This window comes from Capricornis sumatraensis, chromosome 2, assembly GCF_032405125.1.
Source record: "Capricornis sumatraensis isolate serow.1 chromosome 2, serow.2, whole genome shotgun sequence".
NCBI classification, from domain to species: domain Eukaryota; kingdom Metazoa; phylum Chordata; class Mammalia; order Artiodactyla; family Bovidae; genus Capricornis; species Capricornis sumatraensis.
This window is the reverse complement of record NC_091070.1, coordinates 206,659,881-206,686,730: the sequence shown is the minus strand read 5'-3', so window position 1 is coordinate 206,686,730 and position 26,850 is coordinate 206,659,881. Positions and strand designations below refer to the sequence as shown.

At 42.3% G+C, this 26,850-nt stretch overlaps 1 protein-coding gene across 4 annotated transcripts; it reads left to right on the top strand.

The window, feature by feature from the left end:
• Window positions 1-26,847, top strand: CAP1 (cyclase associated actin cytoskeleton regulatory protein 1). 4 transcript variants are annotated; one of them, XM_068963807.1, is made up of 13 exons: window positions 1-81; window positions 13,393-13,517; window positions 14,118-14,218; window positions 15,910-15,987; window positions 17,657-17,800; window positions 17,895-17,980; window positions 21,131-21,236; window positions 22,394-22,571; window positions 23,952-24,127; window positions 24,291-24,414; window positions 24,554-24,636; window positions 24,949-25,092; window positions 25,693-26,847. In XM_068963807.1, the coding sequence occupies exons 2-13, from the start codon at window positions 13,406-13,408 to the stop codon at window positions 25,774-25,776; spliced, it is 1,416 nt and encodes a 471-aa protein (XP_068819908.1). In that variant the 5' UTR covers window positions 1-81; window positions 13,393-13,405; the 3' UTR covers window positions 25,777-26,847. The 4 variants fall into 4 exon arrangements, with proteins under 4 accessions (XP_068819908.1, XP_068819905.1, XP_068819906.1 ...); XM_068963804.1 differs by having other exon boundaries at window positions 14,115-14,218; XM_068963805.1 differs by having other exon boundaries at window positions 17-81; window positions 13,396-13,517; window positions 14,115-14,218.
• Window positions 26,848-26,850: the final 3 nt, after the last annotated feature.

Sequence of the window (26,850 nt, the reverse complement as noted above, 5' to 3'; positions counted from 1 at the left end):
GTCGCGCGAAGGTTGCTGGGCGGTTCTTGCCGGAAGTGGAGAGAGGCTGATTGCAGTCCGGAGGTGAGATAGAAGTCTGAGGTGAGTGTGCACGGTGGGGAGTGACTGGGGTCCACTCTTCGGCCCACTGGCCTTTGGCGTTATTAATGGCCTTTCTGACCTAGGTGCGTGCGGTGAGCCCTCCTGAGGGGGCCGGCGCGGTGGGGCCCTTACGCCGACCCCGGATCCTGGGCGCGGTCTCTTGAGGTGGGGCCGGGGTGACCAACTGAGCCGGGCTCTCCTGTGAAGGCCCTCCCTCCGCTGGACCTAGCGGTTCTGGAGGTCATTATCAATAGAAGCCTGATGCCTAAGGAGCTCTGACTGAAAGATACCTCCGAGACCTTAGAGTCTTCACTATTCCTGGTCTCGCCCCCATTGCTTGGATGGGTAAACTGATTCCAGAAGAGACGAGGCTTGTCTAAGGTCTTACTGCGAAACAATCGGAATCTAGACCTCAGTTCCTTAGTTTTACCAGCCCCAGATCCTTCCCCCGTTTATTTCCCAGGAACCTTTCTGTACCTTGGGGTGGTCTTCCGGTAGGTGTCTCTCAGGCAGTTGCAGGTTTAAAGGCTACCCGCTGCGTGGAACTTTTATTTAAAAATACAGCATGTTTGGAATGCCTGGGGAGTTTTTTTGTTGTTTTTTGAGAGTGGAGCAGGTCTTTGTGTTTGCAGTCTGAGAGCCTCCCCTTTCTCTTAGTCTGTAGTTCTTATCTTGAAAACCCAAGTTAACTTTATTGAAGGTATCTCATACTTCTGGTCATAAAATCTGTTGGCTCAGGTTTGGTCTGGCTCCACTGCAAAGCCTCGGTAGCCATAGGTGCTTTATTGTTTGAGCCTCATTTTTACTCATCTTCTAAGTGAAGATCTCTGCTCACCTCACAAGATTAAATTCAGTGTAACAAATTATGTTTATTCTTTGTTAGGGACTCTGCCATATCCAGGGGTTGCAGAAACAAAATAAGGTAGACCCTGCCTTCATGGATCTGACATTGGTCACAGGGAATTTAACAAATATTATAAATGTGATGCATGTTAGGAAAGAACAGGGTACTATGGCAGTATGTAACAAGGGGCTCAGGAAAATCACTTCTGCAGAAGCAGGGTTTAAGATGAGTGTCAAACAACGAAGAGCTCGATGAAGACAGGATGAGAAACTTAAAGCAGAGGTTAGTATCAGAACTGTGTCAGTTGAAGCTCTTTATAGGGATCCCTGTTCAAGTGAAAAACGGGGATGGGGAGCCCAGCACATTAACCATTCACTAGTCATTTATTGAATATGTGTGAGGCACATATGAAATGAGGCACTTGGCCCTGGTGACCAAGAATACAGTAGTTTTCTTGGAGTGGAGGAGGAAGCAGACAAGTAAATCGTGGGTAGCTTACAGTGTTGAGGTGCCCTGTGTGAGCGCAGGGTTCTGAGAGGAAGACTACCTGAGCCAGGTTTTGGGGAGGAAGTGGGAGAGTAAGTCTTGGAGGATTTATTTAGCCATATGGTGAATCTGAAAAAGGAATTTCCAGCCAGAGAGTCCAATGCAAGAAATGGAGACTGGATGTTGAAAGACCATGACTGGAATTCCAGTAAAGCTCAGAGAAGTGGAGGAAGTGGGCAGTGGTGGGATCAAATATGAAGGCCCTTGTAAACCCTGCTAAAGAATTTGGAGCTTACCCTGAAAGCTGTGGGGAGGCTTTGAACGCTCTTACGTAGGAAAATGATACGGTCAGCTTGATGTTTTATTAATAATTTGTCTGTTGGGGAGAGGGGAAGGACTTTAATGGGGAAGTAGACGGGTGTTCGGAAGGTTGAACAATGGCTTGAACTAAGACAGTGAGAATGAAAAGAAGAGGAGGGATCAAATTTGAGCAATATGAAAAAGATGGAATCCATAGATTTGGAGGCTGATTATTTACGGAAATGAAAAAATAGAACGTAGGACAATTGTCTGATTTTCTGGTTTAGGGAAGTGGTAGTACTATTTACCACTCTATGAAGAAGGTTAATTGGAGCGGTGACATGGAAAGAAAATAAATTTTGGACGTATTTAGTTTGAGGTGTTTGCAGTACATCTAGGCAAAGATGTCTAATAAGGTATCCCGGCTAGAAGAAACAGCACAAAGATGTGGAGGCAGGGGGTTTATATTATTCAGTGAAGTACTGGGGCCTCGGGTTTGTAGGGGAAGATAAGACCAGAAAGAAAAGGTAGGTGCTGCCAGGTTGTCAGGGGCTTTTGATGCCTTGTTTGAATGCATTTGGATTTATTCTGTGGTTGCCATTTTGCTTATTGTTTGAGTTACTGCTGTTCAGTATAAAGAAATTTCAGTTGAATTTTCTTCCACCTTCCCCAGAAATACTTCATCAGTCAGATGTTTTGGGGGAGTTTAAATAAAATGGTAGTAGTGAAAGTACTTTGTCAGGTACAACCTGTCATACAAATCAAAAGTGGTAGTATTGCTAAGCTTCAGTGTGTGTATTTTTGATTTGTAGAGATTAGCTGTTTAGCTTGTAAAATGTTTCCAGCCTGAAGGATTGAAGCCTTTTTTTCAATCCCTTTTCTTCCTTATACATACGTTTGTTTAGTTGCAGTTATTTTTCAACTAGGAACTGAGCCTTTAAAAAGTGACTTCCTTCTTTCAGTTTTCTGTGAGGCGTGGTGAATCAAAGATACATTTTACTTAAGCAAATGCAGTGTCATTGGAAGTTGAACCTTCTGGTTTGAAATTTAATCCTGAGATTTGAAATCTGAGGCTCCTCAAGCCATATCTTAGGCTGTCCTACTGATTATTTCTTTGCCTTACCCTCATCAGTTTATTTTCTATTAAGCTGGCTTTCATATCGATACTTAAGCTTTTCAACCAAACCAGACTGCTTTTTTGAAAAGAACCGTTTTCATCTTGTTACCCCTTCACTGGCTTCATTTTCCCAGAAAATCAAGTCTAAACTCTTTTGTCCAATTTACAGAATTCTCCAGAGTCAGACCCTTAATTTAGTTTTCATGGGGTGGTACAGATTGACATTCTGATTTAGAGAGTTCCAAACTATTAGCGTTTTATTTGTACCTTTTGCACTTACCTTTTGCTCATGATTACCTTAGAACAGAGTTTCTCAACCTCAGCATAATTCACATTTTGGGCCAAATAATTCTTCATTTTGCAGGGTTGTGCTGTGCATTGTAGGATTTCAGCAGTATCCCTGGCCTCTACCTATAAGATGCTAGGGGCAGTCCTTCATCTGTGATAACCAAAAATGTCTTCAGATATTGCCAGATGTCTCCCAGATGGAGAATAGTGTATGAGAAAATATCTTAGCTCTGATTGTGTGGTGTCTTATCTTCAATTCAGTTCTCCGAGAGCAGGCTCCATTGCCGTGATTAACACAGTGTATGGCACATGATAAGCGCAGGGTACTTTGCAAGAAATGGATCATGGGTTTCATTGAAGCGTCAAGAATTGTTTATTCAAGGAATTTCTGGGTGGGCTTTGAAGGAGTGGCTGTTTTGTGGTTTTTTCCTCTCAGAGAATGTGATCTTAATGAAGAAAGCCATTGTTTAGGCACTCACTAGAAATGAGATTTGTATTAGTTGACAGCAAAAGTCAGCCGATTTATATTTCTCCTATATTGGAGGTATATAAATTTCCTGTTTTCTTTGCCTGCACTTAGGCAGCTTTCTTTGGCAAACAGGGATTCTCATTTTATTTGTTTATTTTTGGTTGTGCTGGATCTTCATTGCTGCGCACAGGCTTTCTCTAGTTGCGGCGACTGGGGGTTACCCTTGGTTGCAGTGCATGGGCTTCTCATTGAAGTGGCTTCCCTTGTTGCGGAGCATGGGCTCTAGGTGCATGGGCTTCAGCAGTTGCAGTACTCAGACTCAGTGGTTGTGGGCTCTAGATCTCAGACTCAATAGTTGTGTTGAATGGCCTTAGTTGCTTTGAGGCATGTGGAATCTTCCTGGACCAAGGATGGAGCCAGTGTCCCCTGTATTGACAGGTGGATTCTTATCCTCTGTATTATCTTCTGGATTCTTATCCACCAGGAAAGTCCCTATCATTTAGTTTAAATTGCATGCAGTTTATGATGTTACTCAACATTTATTTTGACTGATAAAATTGTCATATAGTTGACCCTCGTACAACATGGATTTTCAAGAGTTCATTTACACCGATGGATATGGAAGGCTGGCTGTAAAGTTATTTGTGGAGTTCCTGCTGCACTGAGGGCCTGTGCTCATACCTCCAAGTAGTTCAAGGGTCGACTGTAGTTTCATGACCGTAAAGTTAATGCAGCTCTAGCATTCACCATGAAACTATTTGTTCTTAATATACCATCACGTAAACATAATAAAAACTCTCAAAGCTCTAAAAATACTCCTCAGCTACAATGCAGCTTTGTTTGCCTTATATTACCAGACCTGTTGTGTCACATTTTTCCATTCCACTGCAAAACATAGTTGAAATATTTAGTGGAAAGAGTGAGCTTTGTTGTTGTTGTTGTCTTTTTCCCTCCAGGGGTCAGTAAAATTCCTGTACTTAAGTTAATTATAGAGGTACAGTCACAGATCTTTTCATATCTGTAGCTGTAGCTGAATCATGGCTAGGGACAAATGACATCCTTGACTCTGTCTTTATGCATGAGAATGGGAAATGCTGTTCTGTTTAAAGCAACTACCAATTGAAATCAACCAATGTGGTTTTTCCTTATATGATGTAAAAGATGCCTACTGAATGCTTTTATGCTGTTAGTCTTCATAAAATGAATGAATGTTCATTGAATATAAGAGAGAAGGTAACCTATGACCACACAAAGTTATCTCTTTGCCCCAAAGCTTTGAAACAGCTAGTTCTTAAATCTGACTTCAGCTTGTGCAGTTACTAACTTGACTCACTCCTGGAGCTTTAGATAAGAGGACATGTTTATTGAGGGAATGGGAGACAAGTGCTGATATTAGGCAGAATTCTTTCCCTCCCTAGAAGACACATCTTTCTTTCTGGGGTGGCAGTGACTTGGGCACTAAATGTCATTGGTTTCATCAGAGAAACCAAATGCTTGGGGAAGAACAGTGGCTCCTGATTTGGGTTAGATTTAGATAGCATCTTTACTGGGGCAAAGTGCTGTCTGTTCTTTGGTTTCTGAGTTACAAGCCAACTTGTAAGTAACCTGTTAGCATTGTGTAGGTTTTGCTCTGTAACATGTTAGAGCCTGGTGGTGAGAATTTCTGCACTGTTAGGAACAGAACTAAACTAATGCCTTATGGTTTAGTGTAGCTTAGAAGAGACGTCCAAGTGGAACTGCTTTGTTGTCTTTTGTTTAAAAGGAATTATATAACTTTTTTTTTTTTTTAAGCTTGGAAAACAGAAGGGGAACTTTTGCAAAAATCCATTACTCTAACTTGGCAAATATTGTAAATTTTGTGTTCTTTTCAAGTCTTTTTCCACAGTGCATGTAGCTATTTCCCTGTAATTAGAAGTCTAAGCTAACACTGCAGTGAACATCTTCATGCCTATCACTTTTCCCATGTTAGTATTACTTCTTTAGGATAACATCCTGGGAACAGAATTCCAAAGTAAAGGCCAGCAGAAGCATTTTGAAGCAGATCGGGTGGGCTACAATAATATACAGGGTGACTTGTATAGTTGCTTTATTTTCAATTCTACTTAAGGGTATGACCTACAGGAACAACTACCAGACAAAGCAGAAAACATTTGACCATAGCAGCTTTTTGAAAGTAGAAATTCATTCCACTGCCTTAATTGCCTAGTGAAAAGAGGCAAGAACTGCAGGAGTAACCTGGTTCCATTTACTTCTGAATGACAGTAGAAGGAATTGGGTTGTTTGAATTGTTAGAATGAGGAGAATATGGAGCAGCTTTGGCAGGAGTCACTGACCATTTCTGATTTCACTTAGTTTAAAACCACAAAAGAAGTTGCTGGAGAATCAAGCTCCTCATTTCTTTTTGTTCTGCATAATATCCCTCCAAAAGCCTATGCATTCTCATTACTTAATGATGTTTCCTTGCTGATGACTTGTAAACATTGATCTCCAGCCTTGATCCTTCCCCAAGCTTATTTCTAACTATTTATTGGATATTCCTACTTGGAAACTTCATCTTCTGTTCAAACTGTATATCCAAGATTGACCTCATGTTCTTGCCTTAGCTAGAACATGCCAGAAATCGTGTTCTTGCCTATAGCATCATCATTCTCTTACTCCCTTGGATTTGCCACTCTGGAGTCATCTTTGACTTCCTTCTCTGAATGCTACTATACTCAACAGTACCAGACAGTTAATACTTGTTCTGTGTTTAATGCTCACTTGTTTCGTGTGACCTCAGCGGGCAGAACCAAGATCAGTGGGTGGAAGTTGCAGGGAGACTGGTTTTGCCTCCATATAAGGAAGAACTTTTAAATACTTTGAGCTGTGCGAATGGAATAGGCTGCCTCCAGAAGTCTTGAGTTCTCCACACTGAGGGCGTTTGAACAGAGGCTACCTGACTAATTGCTGAGGATTTTGAAAGATTTGTTCTTGCTTATGCTTTCTAGACTCTGATTATGCTTTCTAGACTCCTTCCCGATCCTGAAAGCCAGTGATTCAGTGAAAGATAGCTTTGTCACTCCTGCTAGACTCCCTCAGAGCAGAAAAACTATTTTACTGTTAATTCAGGTGCTGGTCACTTAGTGGCCTAAAAGTGATTTTTTTTTTCCTTTGCAATATCAAAAATGTTTTTTGCAGTAGCACTTTTATTTTACAGCTAGTTGAACAGCTTTCAACCTAACCTAAATCCTAATATCGTCCTTCTTTCCCCCCAAAACCGATTCTTTCAGTACTTATAAAAATTTTGCTTTCATCATATTACTCCTTCATTCAACATCCTTGAAAGGCTTCACATTTATCACAGCACGAAATTCAAATGCTGCCTGGCTCTTAGTGCCTCCATAACCGAGCCCACCTTGCGTATCCCCGTAGTACTGTGTAGACTGTCTGCTCACGCTCTGTACTGAGCCTCCTTGGTCTCTATTTGCTTTTCATTGCTCTCGAATGTCTTCTCTTTTTTCTTTTACTTTTTCTGCCCCAATTCTCTCCTGAAACCCCTGAGACTTAACTCTAGTCCTCATTGATTTCTTCCGAACTCCAAGCATATAGTCATTTATACTCTGTAATTTAGGACCATACAACATCTTACAAAGAAAAAGCTCCAGTGTATTGGCTGATACTTTAACTTTTCCCAATCCAAATGAAATTAGTTAATCTCTTAACAGAACTTTAAAAAATATAGTCTTCAGTATTTATTCCATTTGTGTTGTCCTTCTCAAGAGGAATGAAAGCTTCTAGATGGCAGAGACCGTGGGTCTGCCATTTCTTCAGTAGCCATGACAGTGCTGCACACTTTCCTGGCATGAGCATCTATGTGCCAGGTTTTCTAGATGCTGGACATTAGTTGGGGGAGGCCGTTAGGGGAGCAGAGGCAGGGAGAATGAAGAAATCTCCCATGCTTCTGGAGCCTGTGTTCCAGCACGTGGTAGGCAGTGAGGACATTTCACATTTGAACTGCATTGTAAGGCTCCCAAAGAGACTGTGCTTGGCTGCTCAGTTGTGTCTGACTCCTTGCGACTGTAACCCGCCTTGCTCCTCTGTCCACGGGGATTCTCCAGGTGAGAATACTGGAGGGGGTTGCCATGCCCTCCCCCCGGGGGTCTTCCTAACTCAGGGATCAAACCCAGGTCTCCTGCATTGCAGGTGGGTTCTTTACAGTTTGAGCCACCAGGGAATCCCATAAATACTGACGTGGATAGCCTTTCCCTTCTCCAGGGGATCTTCCCCACCTAGGAATTGAACTGGGATTTCCTACATTGCAGGCGGATTCTTTACTACCAGCTGAGCTACTCGTCTATAAAACCAACTCCTTTGATCCTTACATCTCTGTGTGCTAGGTGCACGCATGCTAAGTCACTTCATTCGTGTCCGACTCTGTGTGACCATACGGACTGAAGCCTGCCAGGTTCCTCTGTCCATGGGATTCTCCAGGCAAGGATACTGGAGTGGGTTGCCATTTTTCAACCCAGGGGTTGAATGCGTATCTCTTGGGTCTCCTGCATAGGCAGGCTTGTTCTTTACCACTGGCGCCGCCTGGGAAGCCCCAGGTGTGCTAGGTGATGGTCCATTAAATGACTGTCCTGAAGTTACGCAGCCAATACGTGACAGAGTTGGGACTCAAACCTTGGCCTCCAGAATCCTAGTTTTATTAAGACTTGAGTAATTAAGACTGCCTTGCCTTCTGAGGCTTTTATGATGAACGCTTAAATAGTTGGGAATCTGTATATTCATTTATAGACACTTACATACAGTTCTTGGCTACTGGCAACCAAAAATGGCAGGGAACAAGATTAGGCACAGCTGTAGTTCTCTGCTTTGGCAATTCTGTATTGGGAAAAATCTTATTGTAAATATTTACCTTCCAAGTATGTGTCATCTCTACTGAAGGTGAAAAAAATATTGGCCTCCATGGAGGAAATTGAGAGCAGAGAAATTGAAGGCTGCTAATAATGTGACTCAGGATACCATAAAGAGACCTTGAAGCCACAGCTGGGGTTGGATGCTGTGATGAACCTGTTAGTCCCTTAAGCGCTTAAAAGCCATGTGGAGTGGCGGGAAGAGCCTGAGAATTTGTGTTCTCCTCACTTTAACTTCTGTCAGTTTCTTTCCTCTAAAGATGGGGATCAGTATCTTTGTAACATACATCATAGAATTACTAGACAAAAGAAGCAGTAGTTTGATGATGTAAAGCACAACTATACGGGAGTTTTGTTTTGTTTTTTTCTTTATAAATTTTTTGTGTGTTTTGTTGGCTACACCTTGGGGCGTGTGGGATCTTAGTTCCCCGACCGAGGATTGAACTTGTGCCCCTTGCATTGGGATTGTGGAGTCCTAACCACTGGACTGTCAGGGAAGTCAGGGAATTTTGTTTTTAATTGATATTATATCATCTAATAAGGTTATCTTCCTTAAGGTATTTGGTTTGACAATCTCCATATCAGTGTAATTTGTGCCCAAGAAGGCCGTGTTTATTTGAAAGACAGTGTTTGTTAGATCCTACAATTAGGGGGAATTTTTTTTTAAGAAAGGGGGAAAAACACCCCACACTTCTCCTCAGACTTGACACAGAGAGGAGACAGCCAGACTTGTGTTGAGGGGAGAGAGGGTAAAGGCCCTCATTATTATCATTTTTTTCAAGGGCCTATATTAACCTATTGTGTTTATAGTGCCTACCACAGTTATAGTACTGGAATTACAAAGGCAAGACATGGTCTCTTCTGTAGGGTGACTAATTGCCTGTTGACTATTAAATGATTTTAAAGCTGTGTGTGAAATGTATGGTAGAAATAAGTACAAAATGAAATATTGTGGGAGACATATGGAAATGCTTCTTGGTGAGATTGATATCTTGGCTGAGATTTAATGGATGGTAAGAATTCTAGGGGCAGATTGACAAGGGAAAGCATCAGTTCAGTTCAGTAGCTCAGTCGTGTCCGACTCTTTGCAACCCCATGAATCGCAGCACGCCAGGCCTCCCTGTCCATCACCATCTCCCGGAGTTCACTCAGACTCGCGTCCATCGAGTCAGTGATGCCATCCAGCCATCTCATCCTCTGTCGTCCCCTTCTCTTCCTGCCCCCAATCCCTCCCAGCATCAGAGTCTTTTCCAATGAGTCAACTCTTCGTATGAGGTGGCCAAAGTACTGGAAAGCATACCAAACTGGAAGAAACCTAGAGGAGGTGAAAGCATAGCTGAATTTGAAAAAGGCAGTAGGAGTTATGAGATAAGGAACAGGTTGGGATGGGAAAGCAACCAAGCAGAGTGGATAGCATTGAAAAGTCTTAAAAGTGAGAGAAAGCAGAACTCTTTCTGGAACATGCCAGTAGTTTGGGTTGCTGTGGAATGTTGAGTAAAGGTGTGGCAGGAGATAAAACTGGCGGAGTGGTGGGAAATAAAACAGGGCCAGATTGTGGAAACCCTTGTTTGGACGTTACTCTGAGTCACTGTGGTAATAAGGAGAAGAATGGATAAGAGGGTGTGTTACTGAAATTAGAGGACTAGTGAAGAGGTTATTGCAGTAATCTAGGCAAAGTCATGATGGCTGAATTTTTATAAATCAGGATGAGGACAAGGGGCATCTATTTATGATACACAAAATAGAGCCTATGGATTGTGATGACTTGAGATTAGTAAGAAGACAATTTAGTTAATGTTTATGGAATCCTAGCCATGTTTCAGGACTGAGCCAGTCAAGCAATTCCACGTGTATTTCCTCACCTATTCTTTCTACAGCCCTTTGGATTTTATGCTGTTCTTCCTGTTTTACAAATAAGGAAGCTGAGGTTCAAAAAGTTTGGTAACACTCAGACACAGAGACTCCCAACCTATCTGACTTCTCTAAAGAATAATGCTCTTAACCACTATACTGTACTGCTTAACAGTTTCCAGGTTACTGTCTTTTTTTTTTTAATTGAAGTATGGCTACTTTACAATGTTGTATTAGTTTCTGCTGTACAGCAGAGTGAATCAGTTATATGTATACATATATCCCCTCTTTTTAGATTTCCTTCCCATTTAGGTCACCACAGAGCACTGAGTAGAGTTCCCTGTGCTACACAGTAGGTTCTCATTAGTTATCTATTTTATACATCAGTTTATACATCAGCTAAGTTGTGTCCAACTCTTTGCGACCCCGTGGACTGCAGTACACAGGGCTTCCCTGTCCGTCACCAGCTCTCAGCGCTTGCTCAAACTCATGTCCATTGAGTCAGTGATGCCATCCAACCATCTCATCTTCTGTCGTCCCTCCTGCCTTCAATCATTCCCAGCATCAAAGTCTTTTCAAATGAGTCAGTTCTTCGAATCAGGTGGCCAAAGAACTGGAGTTTCAGCTTCAGCGTCAGTTCTTCCAATGAATATTTAGGACTGATTTGCTTTAGGATGGACTGGTTGGATCTCCTTGCAGTCCAAGGGACTCGCAAGAGTCTCCTCCAACACCACAGTTCAAAAACATCAATTCTTCAGTGCTCAGCTTTCTTTATAGTCCAACTCTCACATCCATACATGATTACTGGAAAAACCAAAGCTTTGGCTAGACAGACCTTTGTTGGCAAAGTAATGTCTCTGCTTTTTAATATGCTGTCTAGGTTGGTCATAACCTAGAGCAAAATTTCACAGCTGCAGTCATTGTCTGCGGTGATTTTGGAGCCCCCCAAAATAAAGTCTGTTACTGTTTCCATTGTTTCCCCGTCTATTTGCCGTGAAGTGATGGGACTAGATTCCATGACCTTGGCTTTCTCAATGTTGAGTTTCAAGCCAGCTTTTTCACTCTCCTCTTTCACTTTCATCAAGAGGCTCTTTAGTTCTTCTTCACTTTCTGTCATAAGGATGGTGTCATCTGCATATCTGAGGTTATTGATATTTCTTCTGGCAATCTTGATTCCAACTTGTGCTTCATTCAGTCCAGCATTTCTCATGATGTACTTTGCATATAAGAAGCAGGTTAACAACATACAGCCTATGTATTTTATATATAGTAGTGTATGTATGTGAATCCCAATCTCGAAATTCATCCCATCCCCCTTCCTCCCCACTCCTGGTATCCATAAGTTTATTCGCTACATCTGTATCTCTATTTCTGCTTTGCAGATAAGTTCTTCTGTATGATTTTTCTAGATTCCACATATAAATGATACTGTATGATGCTTGTTTTTCTGACTTCACTCTATTACAGTCTCTAGGTCTGTCCGTGTCTCTTCATATGGCACTGTTTTGTTCCTTTTTATGGCTGAGTATTATTTCATTGTGTGTATGTTATATTTTCTTTATCCATTCCTCTGTTGATGGACATATAGGTTGCGTCCATGTCCTGGCTGTTGTAAGTAGTGCTGCAATGAGTATTGGGGTGCAATACTCCTCTGAGAGATCAGAGCCTGTACACAGAAAAGAGTGGGCAGGGATGATCTTAGTTTATCTCGTGAGTTGCTTCTCTCTTCCACAGGGAAGACAATGTGTTAAATTGAGGTATTCTGTCATGTCGTCATCTTTGAGGGAATTGTGATTCTGTCGTCATTTTAGGTGGCTTCAAGGGAGTTGAGTTCATTCATCTTTAGTTACCTGACCAGATTAACGCTTTGAAATGAAATCTCTCCAAGTCTTTGGCTCAAATTTCACTTGACTGATTTTTACAAGATCACTTACAGTCTCAGCCACTTTATATTGATGTATATTGATAACGTTAACACTTACTTATATGTGTTTGTGGGCAACTTTCAGAACCCTTGTCCCTCTGGAGTTCTGAGATTCTATACTTCAGGTTCATTGACTTCATAAATATTTATTGAACACTTTCTACCTGCCAGGTAGTGGTCTAGATGGTAGAGGATAAACTTGTTTAGGAAACAAACCAGAAAAGGTCCCTTCTCTTTTGAGGAGAGAGGCGCTTCCTTTCTTTAGGATATTAGACATTGAATGAGGCTAGTTCAGTAAGTTGGTATTTGTGAAAAGATCTATAACAAGCCCTTCTGGATATGTCTTGTTTTCCTTCCCTACTGCATGTCTAGATCCTGCCCATCTTCCTTTGAAGCCTGGCTCAATTGGCAGCTTCTCTTTGATAGCCTTATCTGACGCTTCCAGTTGATATATTCTTCTCTCCTCTGAAATCCTGTTATTTTGCCTGCAACTTATGTCACCTTAAATTTTTTTCTGTTTGTGTTTAATAGTTTTAGTGCACAGTGTATAGTTCTCTGTTAGACTATAAGTTATTGTGGGTAGGATAAATATCCTGTTCATCTTGGCCTTGGGCATTCTGCATGCAGGCAGCAGGATGTAGGAAAAAACACTGAACTTAGAGCCAGAAGACTTGATTTGAGTACTGGCTTCCCAACTAACTAATTTTGTGACTATAGGCAAGTCATTTAACTTCATTGAAATTGTTTCCTGTCTTTAAGAATGTAGTAGTTATCTTTCCATTCATAAGTAGTTGTTGAGAGGCTTAATAAACTGAGAAAACATATGTGGTTTTTCCTTGTAACTTCTAAATTCTTACACAAATACTTAGTTGATGATATCATAGTAAATATTCAGTAAGTATTTGGATGAGTAAGTATTTGCTTTTCAGTTAACGCTGTTTCCTGGGTAGTTCTTTTGCTTAATGAGGTCTCTGTGCTTCTGCAAATATGCTAGACTATCTTCCATCTTATTTTACTGTAAAATGATTCTGTTCCTCAGAATTGGCATCTTCTTCATCTCCAGGGCATTCTTTTTTCTTTTTCCTCCCTAGGTTCTGTGTCATATTAAAGCAACAAATAACATTTGGTCTATTTCAGCAGGTGGTACATTATGGCTGACATGCGAAATCTGGTAGAAAGGTTGGAGAGAGTAGTGGGCCGCCTGGAGGCAGTCTCCCATGCCTCTGACACACATTGTGGGTATGGAGACAGTGCTGCAAAAGGTAAGCAGTATGCATGCCAGTAGAATGCTTTGAGTGAAACTTGGTGTCCTGGCCTGCAATTTTTCTATCTTGGTATATTCTCTTCTTTGGAGCTAACTTGCTGAAACATTTAGTCTAGAAAGTTCATCACCTGTAAGATAAGGGAGGAAGTGACTTCTGTGCCGGGAGGCCTGTGGTAAAGTTATTTTAACATGAGAACTTCCTGCTTGTATGCTATTTCCTGTTCTTTCTTTAGCAAAATGACTCTAGTATAAGTCAAATGACAAGTGATATTAAAATTTCCTCTCTCCAAATTATTGGCAGATTGACCATTTTGCACATGTACCAGTTGAATTATAGAATGTTAGGCTAAAAGGAACTTTGGTGGGGGGTAATTTTGTTTATTTTCATTCTATTGATTAAAAAAATCAAGCTTAGTTAGGAAAGAGGACTTAGCTAGGATCACATAAGAAGTTAATGGTGATTTTGGAGCTAAGCTCCTGACTTATACCCCAAGCCTTCTGTTTACTGTGTTACCTTGCCTCTCCGCTTTGGAAGTGCCTTTAACAAACTCTCTTTCTCGTGTGTGACCATTCTTGGTGGTGTGTCTGTCTTTAGCAGGAACAACTCCATATGTGCAAGCGTTTGACTCACTGCTGGCCGGTCCTGTGGCAGAGTACCTCAAGATCAGTAAAGAGATCGGGGGAGATGTGCAGAAACATGTAAGGAGGTTTGGCCCTTTTTTCCATCTTTTAAGGACTGGTGGCTTTCTTCAAATCCTAGTCATCCTTGGTTTAAGAGCCCCTTGAGAGGCTCCTAGCTGCTTCTACCTGCACTGAGGAACTCAGTCTATGCACTGAAACAGTTTTCCACATTTTTTCCCAGGCCCTCTGCTTTTATCACATGCTCTGATAGGCTTCTTTTATATAGATAGCTTGCTTTGCTCATCTTGGTAGTGAGAATATGCTACCCCACCATGTTATATAACCAACCCTGGGGTGGCTTATTCAAAGGACTCATCATCATGACTTAGCATTTATGAAGCTGTGCTTGATAGTTATGCTAAAGCTATGCTAATGTGAGTTATTTTCACACTTAGCCCACAGTAAGAATATGAAGTAGGCAATGACAGGTGCTCTCCACCCGCCTCCCTTCCTGCTGCTACCCACGTGTCACCGCCACTCCCACTCTGTCTTTCTCTTCGGGACCCGGAACCCTCCTGCTAGTCTTTCAGTGATCCTTTGTAAGCAGTAACCATGTTTAGGATCAGCCTGACCCTTCAGTAAAACTGTTTGCCTGATCTTTGGAAGATCTGTTTGAAGCCTCTTATATACCATCTGTTGGCAGTGGTGTTAACTCTAGAGAGTGGGACTGGGACTTAGGAGTATGGGGCTTGCATTTTTACTTTATACAGTAGATAACGTTTGAAAAAGTTTAAAATATATCAGTTCTACATTTAAAAAATACAGACCCAGAAAAAAAAATATGACTTGACTTTGAAGTTTTATATGTGGTAGTGCTTATAGCTTCATGCTTCTTAAAATTCATTTGTCCATGGCCCTCAGTAAGAAATACATACTTGTAACCAAGATATGCATGTGTGCTAAGTCTCTTTAGTCGTGTCCAACTCTTTGCGAACCTATGGACTGTAGCCTGCCAGGCTCTCTGTCCATGGAATTCTCCAGGCAAGGATACTGCAGTGGGTTGCCCATGCCCTCATCCAGGGATCTTCCTGACCCAGGGATGGAAACCGTGTCTCTTACGTCTCCTTCGTTGGCAGGCAGGTTCTTTACCACTAGCGCCACCTGGAAAGACCAGTTAAGATAGATGTTTCACAAAATAGTGTTTATGCAACCTGTATTGCACTTTAAAAAATATATAATTTCTAATTGAAATTATTGCACTCATTGTTCTACTATACTTCACTTAAGTACTCATTATGTGTCACAAAGTTGATTTAATTATCTGTGATAGGTCATGGTCCAATACTTGAAAATAGCTTTAACCTTATGGAGTAAATACCTTAAGAATTTGAGGCATAAGCTTAGGCTTTTGCTTTTACTCCTACCTCTGGTTTTTCAAAACAATTTTTTTTTGGTGATGAGAGGTAGGAAAGATTTTTCAGTGCCCTTCATACCACATGTGCAGCTGCAAACTTGACTTCTTTGAAAGCCCTAAGTATCTTCATTTCCAACTCTGGATATACAACCCTGATTGGTTCCAACAGGAGCAATGGTCTATGTAATTCTGCTATCAGTCCCTGAAATCTGGATTACTTAAAGAAATCAACATGAAGTGCCTGGGTTGCTGCCAGAATACATGAACGTGGAGGTTTCAGGTTATTCTTATCAAGACTCGTCCAGTTGTGAAGTGTCGCTGATAGCTGATTCTTTTCCTGTCCTCTTGTTTTCAGGCGGAGATGGTCCACACAGGTCTGAAGTTAGAGCGAGCTCTCTTGGTTACAGCCTCTCAGTGCCAGCAGCCAGCAGGGGTAAGTTCACTACTGGTTGGTTTTGTTATGGTTTGATGTGCAGGACAGCTTGAGGGCTTTCTGCTGAGCTATCACAACATGTTAAGATAGACCTACCAGGCACCAAGTCCCAGGAGAGTCCGATTTTAAGCCCCACTATGGGAATGTGCCATCTGACTGTCTTTTCTAGCCTCTTGGCTTAGCCCAGATTCATCATATTGTCTCCTAAGTTGATTAGGCCCTAGAAAGTGATTTTCTTGCTCCACTGGGGATGTGCTTTTATTAGTAAGACTGCTGGGGAGATCATAAAAGAATTGCTTCTCCCCTCACTCTAAGTGGTTGGACATCTCTCTTTAACTTTATTCTTACCTCAATATTTTATGCTGCCAAAGTATGAAAATAAATTAGAGAAAATTTAGATTTTTCTTAGAGCCACACATTTTAGTTTTGTTTTGTTTCTTCTTTTTTGCATTTGGCTCTCCTAGGTAGAGGGGTAATAAAATAAGTTTTCGTGCTAATGCTGTATTAAAACCTGTGAACCCTCAACATGCCTAAACAATGTAAAAGTAGCAGAAGTAATGTTAAATATGTTAGATTCTAATTTTTAATCTTAAAAATTAAAAGACAAAAGGTTAAAGCATTTTGTCTAAACCTTTTTTCCCAACCCCACACTTTTCACAACAATTCAGGCAGCTGAGATATTATTATATTTCCCTTACTTTAGAGCAAGGATTGGCAGACTGTAGTCTGCAGGCCAGATCTGGCCCACCACCTATTTTAAGTGAAGTTTTTTTTGAAACACAGCCATGTCCATTCTTTTAAGTATTGTCTGTTGTTGCTCTATGCACTACAACAGCAGAGTTAAGAAATAGCAACAGAGCCCGTATGGCCTGCAAAGATTGAAATATTTACGGTCTGGCTCTTTACAGAAAGTTTACCTACTCCTGCTTTAGACTGTTCTCATACTGAGATCTGAGAATCGAGATGTTCAGGAAACCAAGCTTTGTGAGAAGGATGAAAACACAGAAACACAAGATTCGTCCATTATGCTAAGCTTCCTGCTCAAATGCCAAGTCCTCTAATTGCATTTGATTCAGCAGATCTCTTCTCAGCAGCTGCTATATGGCTAGCACTGTGTTGAGGGCTGTGCAGATTATAAAATAGGGCTAAAACAAAGCCCCTTGTGTTTGAAGAATTAATGAGAAAGAAAAACATGTTCACATGGGTCCATTAATAAATGTTGCGTGGTAAGGTCAGAATTGGCTCTGCTGATGAGAGATGCTGTCGGAGGCCAGTGTGGCTGGGGTTGGAGGGCTCTTCCTCATGAAGCAGAGGATCGTGCGGATAGGATGGAGAGAGAGGAGCCCATCATGAGTGAGGGCCCAGAAAGGAGCTAGTAGCTCCTGTTAGTGGGACAGAAAAGACAAATGACAGAAACGGTAGAATTTTGTGGTACAGCTGGTGTATGGGTCCTGATCATAAAGAACCACAAAATCCTGCCTGAGGAGTTGGAACTCTGAGGAGGTGTAGAGTAGTAGTGTAGCCATATGAATCTTTGGAGATAAATACAGAGTTTATTTGCATGCTTGTTGTAGTTCATGAAGAATTCTTGCTTTACAAGATTAGAGTTGAGCAACATAAAACATAAAAGGACTCTAACCTCTGTCTTTTCTTGCCTCTTTTTTTCTAGAACAAGCTTTCTGACTTGTTGGCACCCATCTCCGAGCAGATCCAAGAAGTGGTGACCTTCCGGGAGAAGAACCGAGGCAGCAAGTTGTTCAATCACCTGTCAGCTGTCAGCGAAAGTATCCAGGCCCTGGGTTGGGTGGCTATGGTGAGCTGCGCAGCCTCTGTGGAAGGGAGGGGACAGAGGCCAGGAAATGTGACTGGAAAGGCCCTGAGTCACTGACAGCTTTTTCTTTTTCTAGGCTCCCAAGCCTGGTCCCTATGTGAAGGAAATGAATGATGCTGCCATGTTTTATACAAATCGAGTCCTCAAGGAGTACAAAGATGTGTAAGTCCAGCTTGTCCTCAAGGGGTCAAGAACAAACCCAGCTGGTTACTTGACTTGCTAGAGTAGGACTTTGGGTTAAGTTAAGACTGGCTGTGGCTGCTGTGTTGATTCTCTTCTCTCAGGGCTGCTTTTTGGAAAGTGTGATAGATGTTGACTCATAGAAGCTGCATTTGCAAGCAGGAAGTGTTTCTTCTTCCTCTTCTGCTTTTTCTCCAGGGTTTGTAGAGGGCTTTTGAGTTTTCTCATCCTTGCCCTTACAGGTTTAGGAGCTTTTGCTGGATATGAAAATGAACTAATGCCCCCCCCCACCTTTTTTTTTTTGCCTGTGTGGATATTTTGTTCCTTTGTTGAAAACTTCTAACTGGCTCAATGGCAAAAGTTACAACAAGATTTACTATAAAGTGACCCTGACTATTCTTATAGTCAGGTGAAGTGAGAGGAAGGCTGCCTGACCACTGCAGGTATTGAATAAGGGGAGTTATTGTATGTCCGACCACATGTGTCCACCAGTGTGAACTTCTCCATCACTGGTTTTGAGCTGGAGTGACTACAGACACCTGTTACTTGGCTACGTACTCTCCAAACCCTTCTTTTCTTCCCTATGTTCATCCTCAGTAATCAGCATATGTTGAGTGACTACTCTGAAGGAATGAGCCTTCATGTGGGTCTGAAATATCTCCCAGAACACCAGGCAGTTCCTTGATCCTTCCAGTAATCTGGAATTAAGCATCACAATGTTTTGATTATATCCCACTATTATACTCCACAATTTACAGTTGAGGAAATTGGGTTTTATGCTCAGTTCAGTTTAGTCGCTCAGTCATGTCCGACTCTTTGCAACCCCATGGTCTGTAGCATGCCAGGCCTCCCTGTCCATCACCAACTCCCAGAGCTTACTCAAACTCATCTCCATTGGGTCGGTCGTGCCATCCAACCATCTCATCATCTGTCGTCCCCTTCTCCTGCCTTCAATCTTTCCCAGTGTCAAGGTCTTTTCCAGTGAGTCAGTTCTTTCAATCAGGTGGACGGAGTATTGGAGCCTCATCATCAGACCTTCCATTGAATACTCAGGACTGATCTCCTTTAGGATGGACTGGGTTGATCTCCTTGCAGTCCAAGGGACTCTCAAGAGTCTTCTCCAACACCACAGTTCAAAAGCATCAATTCTTTGGCACTCGGTAATCATAAAGTCTTCCAGCTAATAATACGTAAGAGAGGAGACTTGAACTACAACGCAGTGCTACTTGTGTACTTTAATACTGATGCAATTCAGTCGCTCAGTCGTGTCCGACTCTTTGTGACCCCATGAATCGAAGCACGCCAGGCCTTCCTGTCCATCACCAACTCCCGGAGTGTACTCAAACTCACGTCCATCGAGTCGGTGATGCCATCCAGCCATCTCATCCTCTGTCGTCCCCTTCTCCTCCTGCTCCCAATCCCTCCCAGCATCAGAGTCTTTTCCAATGAGTCACCTCTTCGCATGAGGTGGCCAAAGTACTGGAGTTTCAGCTTTAGCATCATTCCTTCCAGAGAACACCCAGGACTAATCTCCTTGAGAATGGACTGGTTGGATCTCCTTGCAGTCCAAGGGACTCACAAGAGTCTTCAACACCACAGTTCAAAAGCATCAATTCTTCGGCGCTCAGCTTTCTTCACAGTCCAACTCTCACATCCATACATGACTACTGGAAAAACCATAGCCTTGACTAGATGGACCTTTGTTGACAAAGTAATGTCTCTGCTTTTGAATATGCTATCTAGGTTGGTCATAACTTTCCTTCCAAGGAGTAAGCGTCTTTTAATTTCATGGCTGCAATCACCATCTGCAGTGATTCTGGAGCCCCAAAAAATAAAGTCTGACACTGTTTCCCCGTGTATTTCCCATGAAGTGATGGGACCAGATGCCATGATCTTCGTTTTCTGAATGTTGAGCTTTAAGCCAACTTTTTCACTCTCCTCTTTCACTTTCATCAAGAGGCTCTTTAGTTCCTCTTCATTTTCTGCCATAAAGGTGGTGTCATCTGTATATCTGAGGTTATTGATATTTCTGCCGACAGTCTTGATTCCAGCTTGTGCTTCTTCCAGCCCAGTGTTTCTCATGATGTACTCTGCCTATAAGTTAAATAAGCAGGCTGACAATATACAGCCTTGATGTACTCCTTTTCCTGTTTGGAACCAGTCTGTTGTTCCATGTCCAGTTCTAACTGTTGCTTTCTGACCTGCATATAGGTTTCTCAAGAGGCAGGTCAGGTGGTCTGATATTCCCTTCTCTTTCATAATTTTCCACAGTTGATTGTGATCCACACAGTCAAAGGCTTTGGCATAGTCAATAAAGCAGAAATAGATGTTTTTCTGGAACTCTCTTGCTTTTTCCATGATCCAGCGGATGTTGGCAATTTGATCTCTGGTTCCTCTGCCTTTTCTAAAACCAGCTTGAACATCAGGGAGTTCACGGTTCACGTATTGCTGAAGCCTGGCTTGGAGAATTTTGAGCATTACTTTACGAGCGTGTGAGATGAGTGCAATTGTGCGGTAGTCTGAGCATTCTTTGGCATTGCCTTTCTTTGGGATTGGAATGAAAACTGACCTTTTCCAGTCCTGTGGCCACTGCTAAGTTTTCCAAATTTGCTGGCATATTGAGTGCAGCACTTTTACAGCATCATCTTTCCTCCTAAAGGGAAGTGTTTTATTTTTAAATTTTCTGGAGGAAGGCATATTTTTGACCTGAGGCATTGTGTTACAAGGCAGTTGAGTTTCTTGGAGTCCTGAAGATCCATAGTGATGCTTGAGAGCCCTCTTGACCATGGCTTCAGGCACAGAATATATGCTCTTTTTAGTTTTTTATATAAGATTATGCCTAACGTCTTACGCTTTGAAAAAACAGTTTGTTACTTTAAAAAGTTTAAGGCTTATTGCTATAAGAGGTAGAGATACAGAGTTCCTGTCGGTATGGACTTTGGTCTAATTAGGGTAAGAGAATAGGTTTAAGAAAGAAAAGAGAAGCTCAGTTATGATAGAAAAGCTGCCATTGAGCAGAGCCTAAGGAGCGTCACAGGCAAGAAAATGTGAGCTCATACATAGGAAGGATCTGGAATCATTGTTGTAATGTACTCTGACTGCCTGCAGTGAGTTGTTGTTTAATTCTCCCAGGGATAAAAAGCACGTGGACTGGGTCAAAGCTTACTTGAGTATATGGACAGAGCTGCAGGCTTACATTAAGGAGTTCCATACCACCGGACTGGCCTGGAGCAGAACGGTGAGTTCTCATCCCCTCCTGTCATTCCTCCAGGAAGTAGGAGAGAAGGAAAAGGGGTAAAAGAGTAAAGAAAGCGAGGGTAAGGGAAAGACTACTCAGTTCTATTCAGTGTCGGTAAACATGAGTCAGGGACATGCTTGGGCTGGAGGGGAGATAGATGAATAGATAACATCCCAACCCTCAGGAAGCTTAAATATAGAGATACGAAACCCCAGTACCAATCACCAAGCCAAGTGCTATTACAAAGGTGCACACTACAGAGTATGAGAAAGTGATTCTCAACTGGGAGAGACTGTACTTGCAGGAGTCATATTCTCATCTGAGACTTGTCAGGTATAGGATGGAAGTGGGAGAGATGGGTAACAGCGAAGCTTAAAGTAAACGCAGAATAAATGTAGAGATTGGTCATCTGCCTTCAGTAAGAAGAGAGAGTCAAATTTTTAGGAGGAGAGGCTGAAAAGGAAGTAGTTGAGACATTTAGTCTTTGTAACAAGTGATAAGGGGACTTCCTTGGTGGTCCAGTGGCTAAGACTCTGCGCTCCTAATGCAGGGGATCTGAGTTCAATCCCTGGTCAGGGAACTAGATCCTAACGTGCCACAACAAAGACCTGGCACAGCCAAATAAATAGTTTTTTTTAAATTGATGATAAGAAACTATAATAGGTATTTGAGTAAAATAGTGGTAATGATCAGATTTGTCTTTAAAAGAGTCTTAGTATATAGATTGGGGGCAAGGGTTTATGCTCAGACTATGTAAGTACTCATGGTGCAAAAGGCTGATACAAACAGATTTAGGGAGGTCTAACCAAGAGAACAGAATGAGTTAATGAGAAGATGATTAACAGCCAAGCTTGGACGGTGATACCTTTCGCTAAAATAGAAATGGGGTGATTGTACAGGAAGGGGAGCAGGCAGGGGATGGTAAAATCAAACTTGGATTTTGTAAGTCTGAGGTATTGCTGATACACTAAGATTTTTAGAACTCTGGGTTTAGAGCTGGAAAAATGGAGCTGAGTTGGGTGTGGGTCAGGAGCATTAATCATTGCATCAAGGACTACAGTGAAAATCCCATGTATCTTGGACACATGTAAGGTCCTGTTGGGGCAGGTACCGAGGGGAAGAAAAGTTGACAGTGTTCCCTGCACTTACTGTTCCAGGGGCCTGTGGCAAAAGAACTGAGTGGCTTGCCATCTGGACCCTCTGCTGGATCTGGTCCTCCTCCTCCCCCACCAGGCCCACCTCCACCCCCAGTCCCCACCAGTTCAGGTTCAGATGACTCTGCTTCACGCTCAGCACTGTTTGCGCAGATTAATCAGGGGGAGAGCATCACACATGGTAAGTGAACGCTTTGGCAAGAGGAGTCAGTAAACAACTTGTTTTGGCAAGAACTTACCAGCTAGCAACCTGGCAGTCTGTAAACCAGAATCATGGTTTGTTTATGGGAGATTCATTTGGGGTGTTACATTCTTTCAGGTTGCCTAAAGGGACAGCAGAGCTGGCTTAAATGGAAATTGAAAATGGGTCATTATAGTTGTGGGAATCTCTCTTCCCATTGGAAAGTGATTTAAGGGGCACATATAGAGTACCTACTGTATTGTGCCAAGGCATGGTGCCAGTGGTTTTCCCTAGAGCTTTTTCCATGTTACCACATGGTCTCTTTGGGAAGTCATCATGGAAGGGGGTGGTTAACTTCCTCCGAGGATGTATATTAGTCATAATGGAAAACTTGCATAAGAATGACCGAATGTTGGCATAGAAAAGGTAGGCACTCTCATATACAGTAGGTTGAAGTCTAAATTATACAACACTCTCCTAGGAATCTACCTATAAAAATATTCAAAGGACAAGTTTTAGGCATTATTATTTATAGTAGCTAAGAATGGTATAACAATCTATATATCCAACTTTAAGAGAAATGGTTAACTGTGGTATGTTCCTCATGATGGAGTATTATGCAACTGTTAAGTCTTTTTTCTGCCATGAACCATGCAGTGTTTAAAGAAAAAAAACTAACCACATGGAGTGGTGATGCTAAAAAGCTAGCATTGGTTATGTAGATTGGGCTCTGTTCATAAGCAAGGCATGTGTCAGCCTATTGAGGGTGATTATGGAATTTTTTTTTCCCTTAAAAAAATAAAGATATTTTTAGAAACTATAGGCTAACTTGAGAAAAATTCTACTGTTAATTGGTTAAACCAAATTTTTTTGGTCTAAGTGTGTATGCTTACATCTAAATAAAAAACAACTATGAATAGAAAAATTATCGGAAGGGAAGTTTCAAGTGCCAGCACTGATTGGGGGTGGGTGGTAAGTTAGCTGTGAATGAGGTTATTTTTCCTTTTGCCAAATTTTTTTTATTATCACATAGTACTTTTTCTTCCTCTATTGCTTCAAAAACTATGTATGTATTTTGTGAGTATATACTTAGTGCCTTTCTAGATCTTTTTCTTGTGTTTTTATCCCCATCTCCCCCATATATACATATTCTGCATTTTACTTATTTTTTAGTGGAATTTTATAATTTAACCTGGAGGTAGAAGAGAATTATAAAAGTGCTTCTCCAGCGCTATGAGAGAGAACATCTCAGAGGCTCTGGGTTTGGCTTTGAATTTTTGGTTAAGGATCAGTGTAACTTCTGATAGCAGAAGTTGGTTATTGCTTCAGCTCAAAGCCCTGGTATGAAGGACAGGAACAAAGCAGCTGTTGTTCTTACAGCCCTGAAACACGTATCTGATGACATGAAGACTCACAAGAACCCTGCCTTGAAGGCTCAGAGTGGTCTGATACGAAGTGGCCCCAAACCCTTCTCTGCATCTAAACCAGATCCCCCCAAACCAGTCACAAAGAAGGAGCCAGCTTTACTTGAACTGGAGGGCAAGAAGTGGAGAGTGGTGAGTTAAAAATACCCAGAGTGGGGGAACAAGAAGGGGCAGAGACTAAACGGGCACAGCCAAACAAGTGCAGGCTTTTGATTATAAGAAAGAAAGTTTGGCATAGTCTGGTTTTTGGGGTGTGCTTAGTGATGAGGTTCCTAAAAGGGGATCTCTTTAACAGGAAAATCAGGAGAATGTTTCCAACCTGGTGATAGAGGATACAGAGCTGAAACAGGTGGCTTACATATTCAAGTGTGTGAACTCGACATTGCAAATCAAGGGCAAAATTAACTCCATTACAGTAGGTGAGTTCTTCTTGGCCAAGGCAGGCTCTGTCCTAGAGCTCAAGAAGGCTGGCACCCTACCTCCCCTATTTCTAGAGATTCTTAATAGAGTGCTTTCCTTTAAAGTTATACTATTAACCTGCTCCCTTTCTTCTCCTAGATAACTGTAAGAAACTTGGTCTGGTGTTTGATGACGTGGTGGGCATTGTGGAGATAATCAATAGTAAGGATGTCAAAGTTCAGGTAACTCGATACCTTGGCTCCTTCCTTTGGTCTCGGGGATTAATTGAAAGAGACACAGCCGACCCACAGATGTTGCTGTGGTAGAAATCTGACTCTCTGGGGTCTGTAAGCTGAGCTGCTCTGGATGTGGCAGGAAGGGAGTTGGCCCTTATTGTGAGCTGCTTCCAGCACCATCCCCACCCACCCCTAGTATCCAGTATCTGTTGTACACCTGTGAGTTGTTCCTGTGCTCCCGTGAAACAGGGGAAGCTTTTCCTACAGTTAACTGTTCTTCCAGAGGCCAGAACTCAGTGCTCTTGGTTTCCTCTGCAGGTAATGGGTAAAGTGCCAACCATTTCCATCAACAAAACAGATGGCTGCCACGTTTACCTGAGCAAGAACTCCCTGGATTGTGAGATAGTCAGTGCCAAGTCTTCTGAGATGAATGTCCTCATTCCTACAGAAGGCGGTGACTTCGTAAGTTTCTTGATCCCTTTAGTAGTATGATGTGAAAACAGAAGGCCCGAAAAGGCTAGTGTTGGAGAAAGCTAGTTGATGGACATTTTGCACCACGTGGGTCCAACCCAGCTGTGCACACCTCGAGCACATGGTAGCCTGAGATGGTCCCACAAAGTAGACCCCCTAAGGAGAGTGGTTTCTGGCTTTTTTAGGTTGAGCAGATGCTCAGGGTAGCAGAAAGGACTGGGGTTGAGTCACAGCACGCTGCTGAGCCATTCACATTCCCATCTGTACCTCACAGGGTTAACAGCTGTCCAGGGTTACTGGTCAGTAGGAAATAGACTCAAACCTCCGTCTAGCTTTGGAGGCCCTGCTCTCATTCCTGCACTGCACGGCTCCTTCACTGTGGCAGTGGTGGGGGAGGTGGTCTCTGAGACGTGCTGCTGCCAGTTCCATAGCCCCCATAGCCAGGCTTTCACAAGAGGATTCCATTTCTCTCATTACATCCTACTTGCTCTCACAGTTTAGTGCAAACAGGCATTGGGAGAAAAGTGTTAAGATTTAATTAACTCCATGTTGCCTAGCTCAGGTTTAAACTTGTTGTTTCTCTATTTGCAGAATGAGTTCCCAGTCCCTGAGCAGTTCAAGACCCTATGGAATGGGCAGAAGTTGGTCACCACAGTGACAGAAATTGCTGGATAAGCGAAGTGCCACTGGGTTCCTTGCCCTCTCCCTCACACCATGGGATAAATCTGTATCAAGATGGTTCTTTTTTAGATTTCCTCTACCTTTCTGCTCTTAAACTGCTTCTCTGCTTTGAGAAGCACAGCTACCTGCCTTCACTGAAATATACCTCAGGCTGAGATTTGGGGTGGACTAGCAGGTCAGTTGATCTTCCGCAGGAAGGTGCAGCTCTTTCATATCAGCTCAACCACACCGCCAGTCCATTCTTAAGCAACTGCAGACCAGGACAGGTGTGTTTTAGCTTTCAGCCTTTGGGGTTATTTGACCAACAAATAGTCTTTTGGGAAGACTATAGCAGTCCCAGGAATTAACAGGTCAGAATGTTCACACAAGTTAACCTTTTTCTAACAACGAGTGTGAAGGTAACAGCAGCTGATCCTAGTTAGTTCTTCTAACTTAAACTAATTTTCACTACTGACAAGTGAGGCAAGGGTTGCACGGGACCAAAGGCTGAAGCTTGGCCATCTAGCATTCCTAGCAAAATGATTTCCTACAAGCATTCCTTTTCTTCTGCATTCCATCCCGCACCTGCCCAAACCTGACCATAGGTTGTCCTGTGTTAGCTGCTGTGGTGGTGCCCTGCACCCAGGCCAGCTAAAGGAGTCTCGGACCCTTTCTCTCTCGGGCCCCTGCCCAGCACCTTCCTACAGAGATGACTTAAAAAGAGAGAAAAAAAAGGAAAACCGCACCATTCCCAGAAATCGGGCTCCCCTTTCCCCTTCCACTCTAGGTGCCCGTCATCCACCTTCACTGCTTCCGTGGCACTGTCATGCTCACAACTTTGGGCTTCTGTCTGGGCACCTGAACAAAGGACTAAAATCTCCACTGCAGGCTGTTTTTAGGTCTTGTGTAAAACTCTTGCACAGCCTTGCTAATGCAACTTTCAGTTTTTCCTCTAGGACAAACACTTTACCAAAATATGCAACTTTTTTTTGGTGGGAAGAGAGATTGTCCTGTGATTTCTACCCATTTCCTGAGGCCTGTGGAAATAAACCTTTATGTACTTAAAGTTATACAGAAAATAGAATAAAA

Coding starts and splice junctions, on each gene's coding strand:
- CAP1 (XM_068963804.1), top strand. CDS start 13,406: ATGGCTGACATGCGAAATCTGGTAGAAAGGTTGGAGAGAGTAGTGGGC. Junction 22,572..23,951: donor GGGGGAGAGCATCACACATG/GTAAGTGAACGC, acceptor TTGTTCTTACAG/CCCTGAAACACGTATCTGAT. Junction 24,415..24,553: donor AATTAACTCCATTACAGTAG/GTGAGTTCTTCT, acceptor TTCTTCTCCTAG/ATAACTGTAAGAAACTTGGT.